We start from the raw sequence: 18054 nt of genomic DNA on the forward strand, positions 1-18054 counted from the left end.
GTCTTAACAGATGAGCCATCTCTCCAGTCCTGGTTGTTTTTTTGTTTGTTTGTTTGTTTTTGTTTTTTTTTTTTTTTGGTTTTTTGGTTTTTTGGATTTGGTTTTCTCGAGGCAGGGTTTCTCTGTATAGCTCTGGCTGTTCTGGAACTCACTCTGTAGACCAGGCTGGCCTGGAACTCAGAAGTCCGCCTGTCTCTGCCTCCCAGAGTGCTGGGATTACAGGCGTGTGCCACCACCACCCGGCCCCAAATGATATTTCCATGTTCACCTTTTCTCTATGGGGCATAATAACTCGTCTCATTGTAACCTCCTGTCATACAACTCTTTCTTTTCTTCTTCATTCTTCCTTTTTAAACTTGAGACAGGGTCTCATGTATCCCAAACTCATCTGGAATTCTCTTTGTAGCCAATGATGATGATCCTCCTGCCTCCACCTCTTGATTGCAGAGTTTAGAGGTGTGCACTACCACACCTGGTAACATCCTTTCTTTCTTTTTAAAGAAGGTATTAATTTGTATGTATGTTTGTGTGTGTATATATATGTATATAAAGAAGGTATTAATTTGTATGTATGTTTGTGTGTGTATATATATGTATATGAGAAGGGTATTCTCTGGAGTTGGGGTTACAGGTGACTGTGAGTTGCCTGACATAGATACTTGGAACAGAACTTTGGTGGTCCTTTGCAAGAGCGGTGACTGATCTTAACCACTGAGCTATTGTTTTCAGCTCCTACATTTTTTTCCCCTTGTGTTAGTTCTGAAGGTCAGAGTCTGACTTATCTCTAACACCTCTCCTTTACCCCCTCACGACGGATGATCCTATAGATTCCCTTCATTGATTTTAATCATAACTCCTGCTTATAATTAGTTTTTACCTCCCCCCTCATCAGCTTGGCTAATGATTTTCTCATTCCTGGATACCTTGGTTGTTGTTGTTTGAGACAGGATCTCACTATGTAAACCTGACTGGCCTGGAACTTGCTACATAGATAAAGGTGGCCTCAAACTCGGAGACCCACCTACCTCTGTCCCCTAAGTGCTAGGGTCAAAGGTGTGAGCCACAAAGCTAGACTTTACTTCTGGAGTCTTACAATGACTTCCCGATTCACACTCAGGGGAATACTTTCCACCTAAGGCCTTGCCACGGACCAAGTGCAGCCACCCTCTTATGATTACATGTATGGTTTAGATATGAAACGTCTCTCTGAAGGTTTTTATATGTTGAAGGCTCGGGCTCCAGCGGGTGCTCAGATCCCGAGGAATCTAACTTTATCAAGAGGTAATTCATTAACGAGTCCATTGCAGAGTGGACTATTAGATGTTAGAGACTGGTGGGAAGTAATAGGTGACCAGGGGACTGCCATCGTCTGTTCTGGCTTCTTATTTTGTCTTTTGTTTTTTTCCAGAGCTGAGGACCAAGCCCAGGGCCTTTCGCTTGCTAGGCAAGTAGAGCCACAGGGCTCTACCACTGAGCTAAATCCCCAACCCCTGTTTCTGGCTTCTTATTTATTTGTTTTTAAGAGATTTTATTTATTTTATGTATGTGAGTGCACTGTAGCTGTCTTCAGACACACCAGAAGAGGGCATAAGATCCCATTACAGATGGTTGTGAGCCACCATGTGGTTGCTGGGATTTGAACTCAGGATCTGTGGAAGAGCAGTCAGTGCTATTAACCGCTGAGCCATCTCTCCAGCCCCCTTATTTATATGTATATGTTAAGTGTCTCAGGGGATGAAAGCCATTGTGGGTAGAAACCAGAATTGTTCTAACCTGCCTTTTCCAACACTATTCTGTACACAGTATTTTACACCAGCAGGTCCCTGGTACATATTAGTAAAAGAATAAAGACACATATGCATTCATGGAAATAGAGCAAATATTTATCTCAGTTGAAAATTTAAAATATGCTAAGGTTGCTGGGCAGTGGTAATGCTCACTTTTAATCCCAGCACTGGGAGGCAGGTGGATCTCTGAATTTGGGGCCAGCCTGGTCTACAGAGTGAGTTCTGGAACATCCAGGGAAACCATGTGAATCTTGAATATATATATATATATATATATATATATACACACACACACACATATATATATATATATATATATATACACACACATATACATATACACATATACACACACACACACACACATACATATACACATATATATCCATCCATCCTTAGGTTACTGGTTGGTGGTGGCACATGAATGTAATCCCAATTCTCGTGAGGCAGACACAGGCAGATCTCTGAGTTCCAGGACAGCCAGAGCTACACAGAGAAACCTTGTCTCAAAAAACAAAAGAAAAGTCCTTTGGTGACAGCCGTGGCCTGAGAGGAGTATATCTTTGACAACAAATAGGAAGGTTCCAAGAAACTCAGGCATATATCTACAAAACAGATAAGCACGTGCCAGGAAACAGACAGGCAGGCACGTATTTTGGGAAACAGATATTTCAGCAGGGAGAACAGAAGCCTCCAAGGAGGCTAAGAGTGCTGCAGGAGATAATCAGGTATTTTCACGGAAAGCGGAATTGCTTTGCCTCTGTTTGGGGGGACCTGTCAAGTGTAGCCCAGGAAGGATTGGATATGGGAGACCCCCTGTGAGGAAAACTGGTCTTCCCTGTCTGGGAAACCCTGATCATACACAGAAATGGTGGGTTGCAGAGAAGTAGGTGTGTTAATAGAGTATTGTATCCATATTTCTCAAGAAGCTTATAGAAGGGCCTGGCTAAGAACTAGGTTGTGACAGAGATAACATTTCTGAACCCCTGGGTCCATTGTTTGGGAGTCTTCCAGATTTTATACATTGTCTTGTTGGTGTTAGTGGACACCAGGGGGCAGTGTATGGCCACGATGGATCTCTTAGACAATGTGGGATGAAGGCCAAGAACATAGAGGGGGAACAGTGGAATCCTGTAAAGGAAGCCCTCTCCCCCATTGCCTTGGGCCTCGAACCTAAGGTTCTTATGGACAAATTCCTGTTGGTAATCAGATTTCTTCTTTCTGGCTCTAGAGTAAACTGAGGCATGAAGAAAGGGCAAACCTGGGCTCCTGGGTAGCCTTTTTTCCTTGCAGGGGTTACTATAGAGGTTTCTTGCCCCTCCTCCCACACCTTCCCAACCACAGGCCCCCAGCTGCTGTTCAAACCGGAAGGGAGTCTCTTCCTGCTCATTTCCTGGAGCTGGGTTTGGAGCTGCAGGAAAGGCCCCTCCCTGGGAGGAAAGAGTATAGGAACATGGCCTTCATGCAGAGGCGAAGGGCAGGTGAACTGAACGGAGGCAGGGCCGTCTAGATTCTTTTTTTTTTTTTTTTGGATTTGGTTTTTGTCGAGACAGGGTTTCTCTGTGTAGTCCTGGCTGTCCTGGAACTCACTCTGTAGACCAGGCTGGCCTTGAACTCAGAAATCCACCTGCCTCTGCCTCCCAGAGTGCTGGGATTACAGGCGTGCGCCACCACCGCCCGGCTGCAGTCTAGATTGTTTAAGCTCTGTTGGCCAGTAATGATGCCCTCTGTAGGACTATCATCAACACGGGCCCCACTAGGAAGGGAACATTGTACAAAAACATATTTTATTTAAAAGACTACAGACATTGTGCCATGAATCCCCTTTGCTGCCATTTCCACCAATCCAAAGGTCTGTGGGAAGGATGAGAACAGGTGGGTAGGGAGGGAAGGAGAGACTCCTGGTTCCAGCGGGGAGGTAGGGTGGGGGGGGGAAGGGAAAAGATGGCTACTGAGAAATGGACCCTAGGCCTGGGCATCACTGTCTTTACTCCTCCACACCACAAGAGTGACGAGGAATGGGATGAGGCAGATGGGGGCTATGATCATGGCCAGGAGCACATCCTCTGGGGGATCCGAGAAGGTGGGCTGCACCACGGAGCAGTTGGCAAAGTGTATCAGGTGAGCCTCGAGGATGATGCTTTCTGCCAAAGGGTTTGGGAAGCCCAGCCCGAACTTGTCTGCCTCGTACTCCAAGCAGTACTGCAGGTTGCTGTAATACCTGGGGAGCCGTAGGGGATCTGAGTGAGGGAAGGGGTGGGTACAGCGAGAAGGATGTCCCGCCCACAAGCAACAGGTCCAACCCCTTCAGCTTCAGCACTGCCCCTACCTGCTAATCAAAGTCCAGTTGCACCAGTCCTTGACAGAGTCCATGGAAGTCTTGTAATAATACCAGCAAGGTAGGACATTTGTTTCGTAGTCTTCCATCTTCCCTGTGGGGACAGAGATTCCACAATGACCACACCCCTGGCCCTCCCTCCAAGCCTTCCTATCCAGGTATTTCCAAAGTACAGTCCTCTGCCTTCAGAGAAGGGAATCCCTCTGAAAAGTTCCCCAGCCGGACACTTGTGACTGAGAGGAGCCTTCTCTCTCAGGACTCTGTGGCTCAGGAATCCTGTAATGGCAACCTTGTGCGTAGTATTTCCTTTCCTAGCCCCGAAAGCATAACCACACACACCTAGTCTTGCCCTTCCTACCCAACTGCGGGGTGACACTAGACTGTGATAGGGAGAGAGACCATAGGAACCCCCAGAGACACCAGAGAGGTTAGCAGGCATCAGTTGGTCCTAGGGTTGTCTTGTGAAAGGATTCCTCCCTGTGCTGCGTTTATCCTTCCCACTAGGTCGTTCTCCCATAGACCTAGGCACTCACCTTTTGACTCAAGGCTGTCCTCAGTGGGATGAGATTGATTCAGGGACTCCGGAGTGGTTGAGACAGCTGTAGAAAGAAATTAACATGAACGGGAAGGGTGGGATGACAAGGGGAGAGCTCTGAACAGCGGTGCCTGTTTATGGGTAGTGACCAAGGCCCTGGAAAGTCAGCACTGCTTTGGAACATAAAAATGAATAATCTCCCCACCGCCCCCGTGGGATTATGCTATTGAGGAAAGGGAGCGGCTGGTACCAGCTGCATCCCAGTCACACCCTGGTCCAAAGCCCTTTCCCTCTTTGTCAGTCCTGAGCCTCCTAAGACCTCTCCGTCTGGTTCGGGCAGGCACCCCAACTTCCCTTAAGTAGGAAGCAGCTTAAGTGGGAAGTAGCCGGCCGCCCCAACTCAGAGATGTGTTCAGGATCCATCTGCAGGTCAGAGCTGCTCCGCACGTCGATTGGTACTCTCAGGGTGGTCCCGCGCTGGCCTCGATGGCCCAAGCCCCTTCCCCTCCCGGACCTCCCGCATCTCCCACCCGGGCCGGACGCTGAGCTCACCGCCCAGCAGCAGCAACAGCAGCAGCAACAGCAGAGGGAGGCGCAACGCTGCCGACCGCTGGGCGCGGACCACACCGAGCGGAGATCCACCCGGGGCGCGCTCTACCCGGAGCGGAGCCATTACGCCTTGGGCGAGATGGCGAGGAGGGGCGGCGGAGCTGAGCTGGCCCGGGCGGGGGCGCCTATATCCCCGGCCCGAGCCGCAGGAAGCCGCGCCGCTTCCTCGGAGGGGCTGGCACGGCGGCGGCCACGTGGGGGGCGGGCTGCAGGGGGAGTCACTGCTGCAGCCGCGCCTCGCTCGGCCTGGAGTGCCCTGGCCCACTCTCGCTTCCAGCTCGGGCTGCAGGGCTGGACAGCTCCCCCTGTACCCCGGTACCGATATCCACTCTTCCCGCCCCGGACTAGCTCAAATCTCCCAGCATCAACCGAGGGATTCCGGTAGCTCCCGCCTTCTCGCACCAGAGGCGTGGGGGACCAGCTGGTGTCCCAGACCTGGGGAAGAAGAAGGCGGTTGGGAGTTCCAAAGGCTTCCGATGCCAGGGTATCTGAGGCAGGGGAGTTTTGGGGGAAGCGGCGTCAAGAGCTACGCCCGGCCCACTTTCTTTTCCCAGGGAACACCCACTGATGTCTGCCAAAATCCGGATAGGAGAGGGGGCTGGCCCTACTGGGAAAGGGAGGAGGTCTGAGAAGCAGGATAGAGAAGCGGTAAAGTCTAAATAAGCCCCCTTCAATGTAAATTCTGGGTCCTTCACCCACAAACCTGATAATGGAGTGCAAAAAGTAAGATGACTACATTTCCAGGAAAATGACCACCCAGGTTGCAAGCGCGAAGGGAGATACTAGAACGACCTTTTTTTTTTTGGTTTTTCCGAGACATACTAAATGTGTGCCTCTTAGTATTTGAGGTGCGTTATCGCGGTGGTGGTGATTGCTGTTGCTGCTTTGGGTGGAACCCCAGCCCCAAGGCAAGCAAACATATTCTCACCATCAGCAGTTTTATAGGGGAGGGGGTAAGCAACTAAAGTTCAAGGGGAGCCCCCCAGGACTCAACGGAGAAGCTCTGTTCCTAACTCTATCTTCCCACTTCTTGACTATAGAGCCTTGGAGTCTGCGGTTACCACCGGTCTCTCGTGCACTATCAGGACCTTCCTTCTGCTGCTGCTTCCTTCTCCTTCATGGAAGGAGACTGCACCCACTCCACAGAAGCTGGCTTTCTTTCTTCCTTTCCTGCGTGACTTGCCTAAGGTCACATTTTACTGGGAAGCCCCAAAGCTCAGTGTGAGCCCCCAGGGACCCTGCCAGCTATCACAACTCAGCTGTTGCCGTAAACTGAGCCAGCTAGCCATTAGCCTGAATTAGCCCAGGGGCTGGGGCCCACTTTCCAACTCCAGGCACACAGCTGTCAGCACAAAACTTTCCCAATTACTCCCAGACATTGACCCTTGAACTCAGCTGTTGCTGTTGTCCCCATTTACTGATCCCTGTCCACCAAAGTTATCCTTTATGGTCGCTCCTTAAAAAACAAACAAACAAACAAACAAACTCAGGACTTCCAGCTGCTGCTGCGTCACAGCCACAGGCAGCTGGTATTAATTCTAGGCTATAAGAGGTGTGATGGTGTGAGGTGGCCCTTTGAACACCTCAAAGTTCTGTTGATAAGGATCAGTCTTTCAAAGGTGCAGAGAGCCAGGTAGCCTCAGAGCCACTTCAAACTGGGGACCAAGAATGGAAGCATTCTTCAAAGCATTTCCCTTTTATTCTTTACATTTTTGTTTTGTTTTGTTTTGTTTTGTTTTTTGAGACAGGGTTTCTCTGTGTAGCCCTGGCTGTCCTGGAACTCACTCTGTAGACCAGGCCGGCCTCAAACACAGAAATTCGCCTGCCTCTGCCTCCCAAGTGATGGGATTACAGGCATGCGCCACCATGCCCAGCTTGTTCTTTACATTTTAAATACTTTTTAACGTATGTCTCTGTGTGTGGGTGCACATGTATGTATGTATGTATGTATGTATGGATGGATGGATGTGCAGATGCCTGAAGAAGCCTGAGTAGAGTCCTGGGGGTCCTCTGGAGCTGAGGTTACAAGGGAGTGTGAGCTACCTGATATGAATGCTGGGAACTGAGCCTCCTTCCTGCAAGAGCAGAAAATGTTCTTAACCACTAAGTGATCTCCATAGCTTGACTGCTTTTCTTCCTTCCTTCTTTACTTCCTTCCTTCCTTCCGGATCAGTATCTCATAAGGCTCCAACTTGCCTCAACACAGCCAAGTAAGACCTTGAATTCCTGGTCTACCTGCTCCACTTTCTGAGTATTAGGATCACAAGCATTCGCAGCCACACCCAGTTGATGCTGTGCTGAGGACAGAGGACAGAACCTTAAGCCTGCGAGACAAGCTCTCCATCCACCGAGCTCCTCCCCAGCCCAGGACTGCCCTTTTCAAGAAGGAACCTTGGCCAAGGAGGAGGAGGAGGTGTCTGGGCCATGAGATTCAGAGGAAGACAGGAGGAAAGAAAGAAAGATTGAGAGGTGAGAACGGAGAAGCGGAAAGCAAATAGAAGACAATTCCACTGTATGGGACCAGAGCCTACTGTGCGTGGCGCATGCCTTTAATCCCAGCACTTGGGAGGCAGAAGCAGGCAGATTTCTGAGTTCGAGGCCAGCCTGGTCTACAGGGTGAGTTCCAGGACAACTAGGGCTACACAGAGAAACCCTGTCTCGAACCCCACCCCACCCCCCCCAAAAAAGAAAAAAAAAGGTGACAAAAGCAAATGTGGCCTTATATATTTGTATAATGATAAAACCACGAACACCGAGGAGGGCACAGACTGGGTCCAGTGTAGTGTTAAATGGTGGGAGTCCCATGCTTCTGCCCAGCACCCACTCCTTCCATGTGTCCGGTAAAGCATGACTCTTAAACTTGAATAGTTAACCAAATATATTTATGTATAAGAAACTCCCAATTTCATGGTGCCAATTTACAATGATAAAGTATTATCCCAATATTTCTAAACTCTCCAAAACACCAGAAACACATCTGAAGCCACGTGGATATCCGTGTCTCCTCTTCTTTGCTCGACCAGTCGGCCCAGACTCTCTCCGCCCCTCACTTCTTTTAGCTCCTCCTCCTCTCCCCACCAATCACTGGCCTCTCACTGCCTCAATGTGAATGGATAGGAAATATCTTGCAACAGTCCCAACCTCTGTCTCTCTGTGGAATCTTGGACATATCATTTTCCTATCTCTGGACCTCAGCATCTTCATTAGTAAAATGGTCTTAGAACCAAAGGGGTAAAAATACAGGTAGCTTGGTATTAAGGGCAATTTTTTACTGGACTTGGAGTTAAATCTCCATTGTGATGTTGACCCTTCAAAGGATGGTTTGAGTTTTTTCTAGACTTAAGCACTTAGTGTGTTTGGGAAAGCAGATGTTTATCGCCTATAATATCTCGCTGACATTCAGAAATTAAGATATCTCCACAGATCATTTTTGTTGGGTTTTGTTTTTGAGACAGAGTCTGTATACATAGCCCTGACTGTCCTGGATCTCCCTAGGTAGACCAGGCTGGCCTAGAAATCCCCCTTGAGAGCTGGGATCAAAGACATGCGCCACCACAGCCTGCAATTCACATTTGTTTGTTTGTTTTTTGTTGTTGTTGTTTTAGATTGAAGATTTAAGGTAGCATAAAAAAATAATGGGTTTTATGAATATTGTCCTGGGGCTGGAGAGACAGCTCTGTGGTGGCGCGTGCCTGTTATTCTTTACTCAGAAGGCAGAGGAAGGAGATGGTTGTGTGTTCAAGGCTAGCCTGATCTACACGTGCCCGGCCAGCAAAGCTACTAAACCCTCTCTCAAAAATGGTGACACAGGAACAAAACACACAAAGAGAAGCATTTTAAAAAATGTGTTCTGGAGAGATGGCTCAGTGGTTAAGAGTACTGACTGCTCTTCCAGAGGTCCTGAGTTCAATTCCCAGCAACCACATGGTGGCTCACAACCATCCGTAATGGGGTCTGATGCCCTCTTGGTGTGTCTGAAGAGTAATGGTGACTACATAAAAAATAAAATAAGAATTAAAGAAAAGCTTTTTAAAAATATAAACTTATAGCCGGGTGGTGGTGGTGCACGCCTGTAATCCCAGCACTCTGGGAGGCAGAGGTAGGCAGATTTCTGAGTTCAAGGCCCGCCTGGTCTACAGAGTGAGTTCCAGGACAGCCAGGGCTATACAGAGAAACCCTGTCTTGAAAATAACCAAAACCAAATATATATATATATATGTGTGTGTGTAAGAAAATTTTGTCTACATGTATGCATGTGCACAACATGTGTGACTGGTGCCCACAAGGAGCAGAAAAGGGTGTCTCAACTCTTGGAACTTGAGGTATAGATGGTTGGGATTCACCATGTAGGTTCTGGGAACCGAACCTAGGTCCTCTGCAAGAGCAACATGTACTCTAAACCAGGGACTCATCTCTCCAGCCCCTGGAAATGCATATTTTTTTGGGGGGGGGATTTGGTTTTTTTCGAGACAGGGTTTCTCTGTGTAGCCCTGGCTGTCCTGAAACTCACTCTGTAGACCAGGCTGGCCTCGAACTCAGAAATCTGCCTGCCTCTGCCTCCAGAGTGCTGGGATTACAGGCGTGCGCCAGGGAATGCATATTTTTAACCCCCCCTCCATTATCTACTCTCCTTTCTTCCATTTCATTTGGCCCCCTCCTCCCCTCTAATAGCCCCTGTGGTGGACTGGATAGGAGTGGCCATGCCGACTCACATGTTTGAATACTTGGTCACTAGTTGGTGGAACTGTTTGGGAAAGATTAGGAGATGTGGACTTTTCAGGAGGAGCTGTCTCACTGGAACATCAGGGGAGGCTTTGGGGTTTCAAAAACTCATGCTCTCTTTGGATTTTATTGCTGTGAAGAGACACCATGACCAAGGCAATTCTTATAAGTGAAAACATTTCATTAGGGCTGGCTTACGGTTTCAGAGGTTCAGTCCATTAGCCTCACTTTGGGAAGCATGACAGCATGTGGGCAGACTTGGTGGTGGAGAACCTGAGTTCTACATCTTGACCCTTCGGGAGACTCCCTTCAGCAGACAGCCAGGAAGAGACTTTCTTCCTCACTCAGAGCATGAGTGTAGAGATCTCAGAGCCTACCTACACCTGTGACACACTTCCTCCAACAAGGCCACATCTCCCAATAGTGCCGCTTTCCATGGCCAAGCAGGTTCAGACTACTACACATGCCATTCCTAGTGTGTTCTCCCTGCATTGTGAATCAAAATGTGACCTGTTAGCTGTTCCTTAATTTTGATATCATGGACTCCAAACCTCTGAAATTATAAGCCAAATTAAAAGCAATTAAAAGCTTCCTTTGATAAATTGTTTTGGCTGTGGTGTTTTTTGCTTGTTTGTTTTTGTTCTTGTTTTTTTTGTTTTTGTTTTTTATTTTTGAGACAGGGTCTCTCTGTGTAGCCCTGGTTGTCCTGGAACTCACTTTGTAGACCAGGCTAACTTTGAACTCAGAAATCTGCCCGCCTCTGCCTCCCAAATGCTGGGATTATAGGCATGTGCCCGGCAACCAAGGCAAGTCTTATTAAGGACAACATTTTATCTGGGCTGGCTTACAGGTTCAGAGGTTCAGTCTATTATCAAGGTAGGAGCCTGGCAGCATCCAGACAAGCATGGTGCAGGAGGTGCTGAGAGTTCTACATCTTCATCTGACTGATTTCCAGGCAGCTAGGATGAGGGTCTTTCTCTCTTTTTTTTGCATTTGTTTTTTTCCCCCCGAGACAGGGTTTCTCTGTATAGTCCTGGCGCTCACTCTGTAGACCAGGCTGGCCTTGAACTCAGAAATCCGCCTGCCTCTGCCTCCCAGAGTGCTGGGCTTACAGGTGTGTGCCACCACCGCCACCTGGCTAGGTTGAGAGTCTTAAAGCCCATGTCCACAGTGACACACCTATTCCAATAAGGCCACACCTCCAAATAGTGCCACCTACTGGACTAAGCGTATTCAAACCATGCCAGATATCTTCACTGAGTCTTGGGTGCCTCCTGGTAACTAAGGGTCTCTTGGGAAGGGGAGGGTCATCTGAGGCAGACAGGGAACTTTAGACCTCAGCTTCCTCTTCCGAGAAGCTATGGGAGACAATCTCTTGATCCTCAGCAACTGAAAGCCCGAGCTTCACAGGGGACGGAGCTGGCTCTGTCACCATCACAGAAGTTCTTTGTTTCTCTCCCTAAGAGTTATTACTCTTCCTTTCCAATCTCACTTCTGCCATTAATTACGTACTTAGTAGAGGTGCTGAGAGCTGGCTTGGCAAGGTGAGCAGGTAAGGGCACTTCCTGCCAAACCTAATGATCTGAGTTCAGGCCTTGGGTCCTACATGGTGGAAGGAGAGAACGGACTCTTGCAAGTCGTCCTCAGGCCTCCATAAATGTGCCATGTACATGCACATACACACATGCATACAAAATAAGTAAATAAAATGTAATAAAATTAAAATAATCACACATGCATATACAACTTTGTTTTGTTTGGCTTTGTTATGTTTTTCTGAGAGAAGGTCTCAGTCTGTAGCCAAGGCTAGCCTGGTGTTGGGGTTAGTCTTGTGTGCTGTGTATTTATAGGCTGAGTTCTGTGCCCCTATCTGGGCTGTAACCTGATCTTGGGGCACTGTATTAATCTATGTACAGTAAAGAGAGCTCCCTGTTAGTCCCTGACTGGTCAATAAATGGCTGGGTTCTATAACTGGGCAGAGAGGACAGGAAGGCAAGACTAAGAATCAAGTGAGGAGCCTCAGGAGACCATGAGAGAGAAGGAGAGAAGACAGAGGGAGGAGGAGAAGATGAATATTAGACAGACGGACCCTCAGGAGCACATGGCCAAAAACAGTGTATCCTGAGGACAGGCCGATGGAGCAGAAGCAGCCCAGGGGATATCAGGTTGGCAAGTGACTGGCATTTGGGTAGTTTTGAACAGGCAGAAGAATTAAAATGGCTCAAAATCTGACCAGCAGAGTGCCTACAGCTTATTAATAAATTGTAGTGTTTCTGTGTCATTTACTTGGGAACATATGGACAAGGAGTAGAAAACCCCCAATAGATATTAAAGAGTAAAAAAGTGCATAATAAACCCCCCCAAAATAATTACATTCAATAGGCTGGAATTCACTGTGTAATCCATACTGACCTCAAACTAATGGCAATCCTCCTGGCACAGCCTCCCAGGTGCTAGGATTGCAGGCATAAACCACCAACTCTAGAAAAAAAAATTATTGCGAATAACATACTATGTATACTAATTGCAGAGTATTTAATACAATTTAATACAGAAAACTTTATACCCCTACTCTCATCTTACCGTCAACATTTTAAACTTTATTGTTTGTTTTTGAGACAGGGTTTCTCTGTGTAGCCCTGACTGCCCTAGAACTCACTCAGGCTGGCCTCGAACTCAGAAATCTGCCTGCCTCTGCCTCCTAAGTACTGGGATTAAAGGCATGTACCACCACTGCTTGGGTAACTTTTCTGTTTGTGTTTGTTTTTGTTTTTGTTTTTGGAGACAGGGTTCTCTGTGTAGCTCTGGCTGTCCTGGAACTCACTCTGTAGACTGGGCTGGCTTCGAACTCAGAAATCTGCCTGCCTCTGCCTCCCAAGTGCTGGGATTAAAGGTATGCACCACTACCGCCCAGCCTGGCTAACATTTTAAGTTTTTAAGTAATAATTTTCCTGGTCCATGGCAGCACATACTTCTGATCCCAGCGCTCTGGAGGGGAGGCAGAGGAAGGAAGAACTCTGTAAGTTTGAGGCCAGCCTGTTCTACAGAGAGAGAGAGAGAGTTCCAGGACAACTAGGGCTACACAGAGACACCATAATTTTAAAAAAGCTAACAATAACTATTATTGTTATTATCATTATTATTATTACTTACTGGGCATGGTGGTGCCCACCTTTAATCCCAGTACTCAGGAGGCAGAGGCAGGTGGATTTCTGTAAGTTTGAGGTCATCCAGGTCTACAGAGTTCCAGGACAGTCAGGGCTATGTAGAGACCCTATCTGAAAAAATAATAATAATGACTGTATGCATATGAATGTTTTGCCTGCATATGCCTCCATATATATGCCTGGTACCTGTGAAGGTCAGAAGAGGGTATTTGATCTGGATCTGAAGCTACAGATGATTGTGAGCCACCATGTGTGTGCAGGGAACTGATTCTGGGTCCTCTACAAGAGAACAAACGCTCTTAACATCTAAGCCATCACCTCTAGCTTTACATATGTTTTAGATTAAAACAAAACATAAATGAGATTTAATAGATCTTTTATTCATTTGCTTTAAAATTTTTATTACTCTTTCTTTTATTCATGTGTGTGTGTGTGTGTGTATGTGTGTGTGTGTGTGTGTGTGTGTGTGTATGTGTGTGCTCACACCACAGCACATCTGTGGTGGTCAGTGAACAACCTGTCAAAGTCCATTCTTTCCTTCCACCACATGCAGCCCAGGGATTGAACTCAGGTTGTCAGACTTAGCCAGCAGATACATTTATCTGCTGAGCTCTCTTGGCAGCCTATTCAGTGCCTTTTCCCCCATATGCACTAGTATGTCTTGAATAGTGTCCACGGCACTGCATGTAGATATGTCTCTTTCCTTCTATCCATGGCACGATGTTTTTTATATTTTGCTTTTACATTCATCAGAGTCCTGTCTTTAAGGCTCTCACAGAGACCTTTATTCCTCTGTTCCCGCCCCACTCCCTATGTCCCAGTGCTTGCAAGCAGAAGAATCTGGTTTGGGTCCAGCTGGACACTATCCTGAGCTTTCATACCCCAGTGTAGATTGATTCCTTCTGAGCGGGGAACTAACTGCCATATGAGTTCGTCCTCTTGTTTCAGGCCAAGGGCCATCTTGCCCGGAGCAGGGAAAGGGGGTGACTCAACTCTTTGAAGGGGGTGCCATTTATACTCTTTAAACTCCCCCTACACACCCCACAAAGCCAGAACAACACAGAAGGGAGTCAAAAGTACCAGAGGCCTCCTACACTGTGAAATCCTGTGTGGAGCATCCTGCCGTTAGTTAACCCACCCTGGCCTCTTCTCCAGCTGACTGCAAAATGAAAAGCAGAGTAGGAGAGAAGATGGGGGAGGGGCAGGGGGAGAAGCAGGGTAAGGGAAACCAGAAGTCCTGGCTGGGAAGGACCAGATCCTCTCAAACCAGAGAGGAGACAGACTTCTTCAGGGGGGAAAAACCCCTGGCGCCAGGGAGGAGGAGCTGCCAGCCCAGAGCCAGCTGGCTAGGAGAAGGGAGATGATTGGGCAGAGACAGGATTTCTCTATCCACCCTCATCATTCCCAGGAGGCAGGCACACCTAGGTGATTTCTCAGGAAAAAGGATGGTTCTCAGGGGGAAAACTGATTCCTGAGTTGGTAAAAGGCAAAGGGTTAGGCCTCTAGTTTAACCGAAGTGTGAGTTTAAGATGGAGTAGTTTGTTTGAAGAACTGAGCTTCCTACATGGCGTTCTAGGGGCTTGAACATGTTATGCCCTACACTGTATAATGAATGAACTATAAAAACGATCCCTGAAAGTATAGTCTCTCTGTGCTATATAACATCCGGGCTCCCTGGGGTGGTTGCTAGGACATGGGAATGGCCTTGCAGGACAGCTCTGAGGAACAGAGAAGGAGACAGGAATCCTGACATCTAGCTGGGGTCCCAGCGGCAGCACTGAGAGTCCCGTATATTAAGAGGCTAGCACTCTTCAACGTTACCGGATGTTTCCATCCCGCACCGGGGATTTGATAGTAGCTACCATTCCCTGAACACTGACAGTGTGTTACATTATGTCTCTGCCACTTTCTTGGTGTACATACATGGTGCTTGGAATTGAATCTGGGGTCTTGTGTATGTTAGATGAGTGTTCCACAAATGAGCTATATTCCAAACCCCTTTGCATTCGTCCTCTTTCTTAACTTATTTTTCATTTTTATTTAGGCATATGTGTAAGTGCATCATGTATTTATGTATACACGTTGCACATTCGTTTTTTAAAATTTCTTTATTCTATGTAAATACATAGTAGCTGTCTTCAGACACCCCAGAAGAGAGCACCAGATCTCATTACGGATGGTTGTGAGTCACCATGTGGTTGCTGGGATTTGAACTCAGGACCTTCAAAAGAGCAGTCAGTGCTCTTAACCGCTGAGCCATCTCGCACATTCTTAGAAACTTAACACATTGGAGAAGGGCATGCTAGTCCTCACCTTTAATCCCAGCACTCAGGAAGCAGGAGCAAGCTGAGTTCTGTGCATTGGTTGGCCCATAGGCTAGCTAGGGCTAGATAATGAGACCTGGTCTCAAAATTAAAAAATAAGGGGGCTGGAGAGATGGCTCAGCGGTTAAGAGCACTGACTGCTCTTTGGGAGGTCCTGAGTTCAAATCCCAGCAACCACATGGTGACTCACAACCATCCGTAACAAGATCTGATGCCCTCTTCTGATGTGTCTGAAAAGCAGCTACAGTGTACTTACATATAATAAATAAATAAATCTTTTAAAAAAATTAAAAAATAAATAACATCAGAATTTTATTCTCAATCAGGGAGATGAGAAGACAGTTGAGGTACTGGCAGAGACAAGATTTGAACCCAAGATAGCTTGACACTAAGGGCCATCTTAACCATGTGCTTTATCACCTATTTCTTTTCTTTTTTTTTCCAGTTTTTTCGAGACAGGGTTTCTCTGTATAGCCCTGGCTGTCCTGGAGCTCACTCTGTAGACCAGGCTGGCCTCGAACTCAGAAATCTGCCTGCCTCTACCTCCCAGAGTGCTGGGATTACAGGCGTGCGCCACCACCGCCCGGCTTATCACCCATTTCTTATTCCAAATTAAAACATTACTCCCTACTTTGGTTTCAGGGTCTCCATCAAACTAAACATACCCTCTACAGCTGAGCTGTGTGGCCAGCTCTTCTTACTGAGTTCTGAGAGGAAGACAGAAATAGCTGTTTTCTTTCTTTCCTTTTTACTCATCTGGAAATAAGACGTGTGCAAACTGCTTTCTTTTCCTTCTCTGACCCAGGCTGGACCATGACATCATATACTAGAGGCTGTTTTTCTGAAAAGAACCCAGGCCAGATTTACAAGAATGCCAGTCAGACAGCGTGACTGAGAAGGACCGTGGCCAAAATGACCACAGCCTACGCCCTACTATCCTGAGAACACAGCTAGTCCCTAAGTACCTGAGGCTGACTCATTGTCACTCTCAGGATCCAATGCCAGATGCAAAGATTGCTGTGACCCTTGCCCTGTCCCTCATGGCTGGAATACTGTCTCAAAAACCAGGATATCGCTGGGCAGTGGTGGCTCACGCCTGTAATCCCAGCACTCTGGGAGGCAGAGACAGGCGGATGTCTGAGTTTGAGGCCAGCCTGGTCTACAGAGTGAGTACCAGGACAGCCAGGGCTACACAGAGAAACCCTGTCTCGAAAAAAACCAAATTCAAAAAAAAAAACAAAAAAACCAAAAAAAACAGGATATCATATAATGTAGAGTATATACTACACTAATTTACCAACGCCTGGGGATGCCAGGCAGGATGCAACTTATGTCAATTGAAAGGTGACCATTAAATGAGGCACAATAGCAACCTGAATTACACACAAAGAAACCAAGGCTCCGAAAAGTTGAGTAACTTGAAGCTGGAGAGGTGGCTCAGTGGTTAAGTATTATGAACTGTAAAGAAATATAATGTGGTGGTGGTGGGAGTAAGGGAATCCCTGGAGGGCCCATGCCGAGGTGTTCCCCTGAGGAATCATAGCAAGTGACAGACCTAGTTATAAAGATTTATTGCGGCAAAAGGGAGCAGGGACCTGGAAAAGGGTAGAGGCAGAGAAATGAGGGAACAGAGGACAGAAAGAGAGCAAGAGAGGTTTGCCAGGAACAGAGTGAGAAAGAAAGTGGAAGAAGAAGGGGTGCTGAGGTGTGACGTAGTCCTCTTATACAGCTGGCTCACATCTGGTGGCAGATGATGATGTAAGCTGTTGCTAGGTAGCAATTCCTAGTGGAATTGTCTGTAATACAACATTAAAAGTACATTTTGAGCCGGACGGTGGTAGCGCAAGCCTGTAATCCCAGCACTCTGGGAGGCAGAGGCAGGCGGATTTCTGAGTTCGAGGCCAGCCTGGTCTACAGAGTGAGTTCCAGGACAGCCAGGGCTACACAGAGAAACACTGTCTTGAAAAAACCAAATCCAAAAAACCAAAAAGAAAAAAAAAAAAAAAAAAAGAAAGAAAAAAGAAAAAAATAAATCGGGGCAGGAGAGAATGCTCAGTTAAGACCACTGACTGCTCTTCCAGAGGTCCTGAGTTCAATTCCCAGCAACCACAGGGTGGCTCATAGCCATCTGTAATGGGACCTAATGCCCACTTCTGGTGTGTCTGAAGACAGTGACAGTGTACCCACTTACATGAAACAAACTAACAATAAATCCTTAAGGAAATGGTAAACCAGGTGTGGTAGCACACTCCCAGTCTCCACACTCCCAGTACCTGGGAAGAAAAGGAGGAGCAGTGTGAGTTTGAGGCCAGCCTAGTCTACATAGTGAGTTCCAGAACAGCCTGTGCTATGTAGAGAAATCCTGTCTCAAGTAAATAAATAAATATACATAAATAAATAAACAATACATAAAAACATAAGAAAAATAATAGGAGAAAGAATTCAATAGGATGGCATGAAGGAGACTGGCTGGAAGGACAGACAGACAGATCTTGCAGAGTCTTCCTCATTCAGAATTCTTCCCCCTCCCTGTTTCTGTTTTGCTGTAGGGAGCATTGTTATCTGTTTTTGA

At 47.1% G+C, this 18054-nt stretch overlaps 1 protein-coding gene across 1 annotated transcript; it reads right to left on the reverse strand.

Moving 5' to 3' along the window:
- Positions 1 to 3553: 3553 nt before the first annotated feature.
- Positions 3554 to 5427, reverse strand: Ramp2 (receptor activity modifying protein 2). Its single transcript, XM_052196786.1, has 4 exons — positions 5213 to 5427; positions 4659 to 4724; positions 4117 to 4219; positions 3554 to 4008 (listed from the first exon to the last, which is right to left on the reverse strand). Exons 1-4 carry the CDS (start codon positions 5331 to 5333, stop codon positions 3753 to 3755), a joined length of 546 nt encoding a protein of 181 aa, XP_052052746.1. The 5' UTR covers positions 5334 to 5427; the 3' UTR covers positions 3554 to 3752.
- Between the last annotated feature and the right edge of the window lie 12627 nt (positions 5428 to 18054).

This window comes from Apodemus sylvaticus, chromosome 10 (genome assembly GCF_947179515.1).
Source record: "Apodemus sylvaticus chromosome 10, mApoSyl1.1, whole genome shotgun sequence".
Classification (NCBI taxonomy): domain Eukaryota; kingdom Metazoa; phylum Chordata; class Mammalia; order Rodentia; family Muridae; genus Apodemus; species Apodemus sylvaticus.

Bases quoted from the DNA above. Each gene is read 5' to 3' on its own strand.
- Ramp2 (XM_052196786.1), bottom strand. From the start codon at position 5,333: ATGGCTCCGCTCCGGGTAGAGCGCGCCCCGGGTGGATCTCCGCTCGGT. The intron at 4,725-5,212 runs GTGAGCTCAGCG...TTCTTTCTACAG, and splicing joins GCTGTTGCTGCTGCTGGGCG to CTGTCTCAACCACTCCGGAG. The intron at 4,220-4,658 runs GTGAGTGCCTAG...CTGTCCCCACAG, and splicing joins GGACAGCCTTGAGTCAAAAG to GGAAGATGGAAGACTACGAA.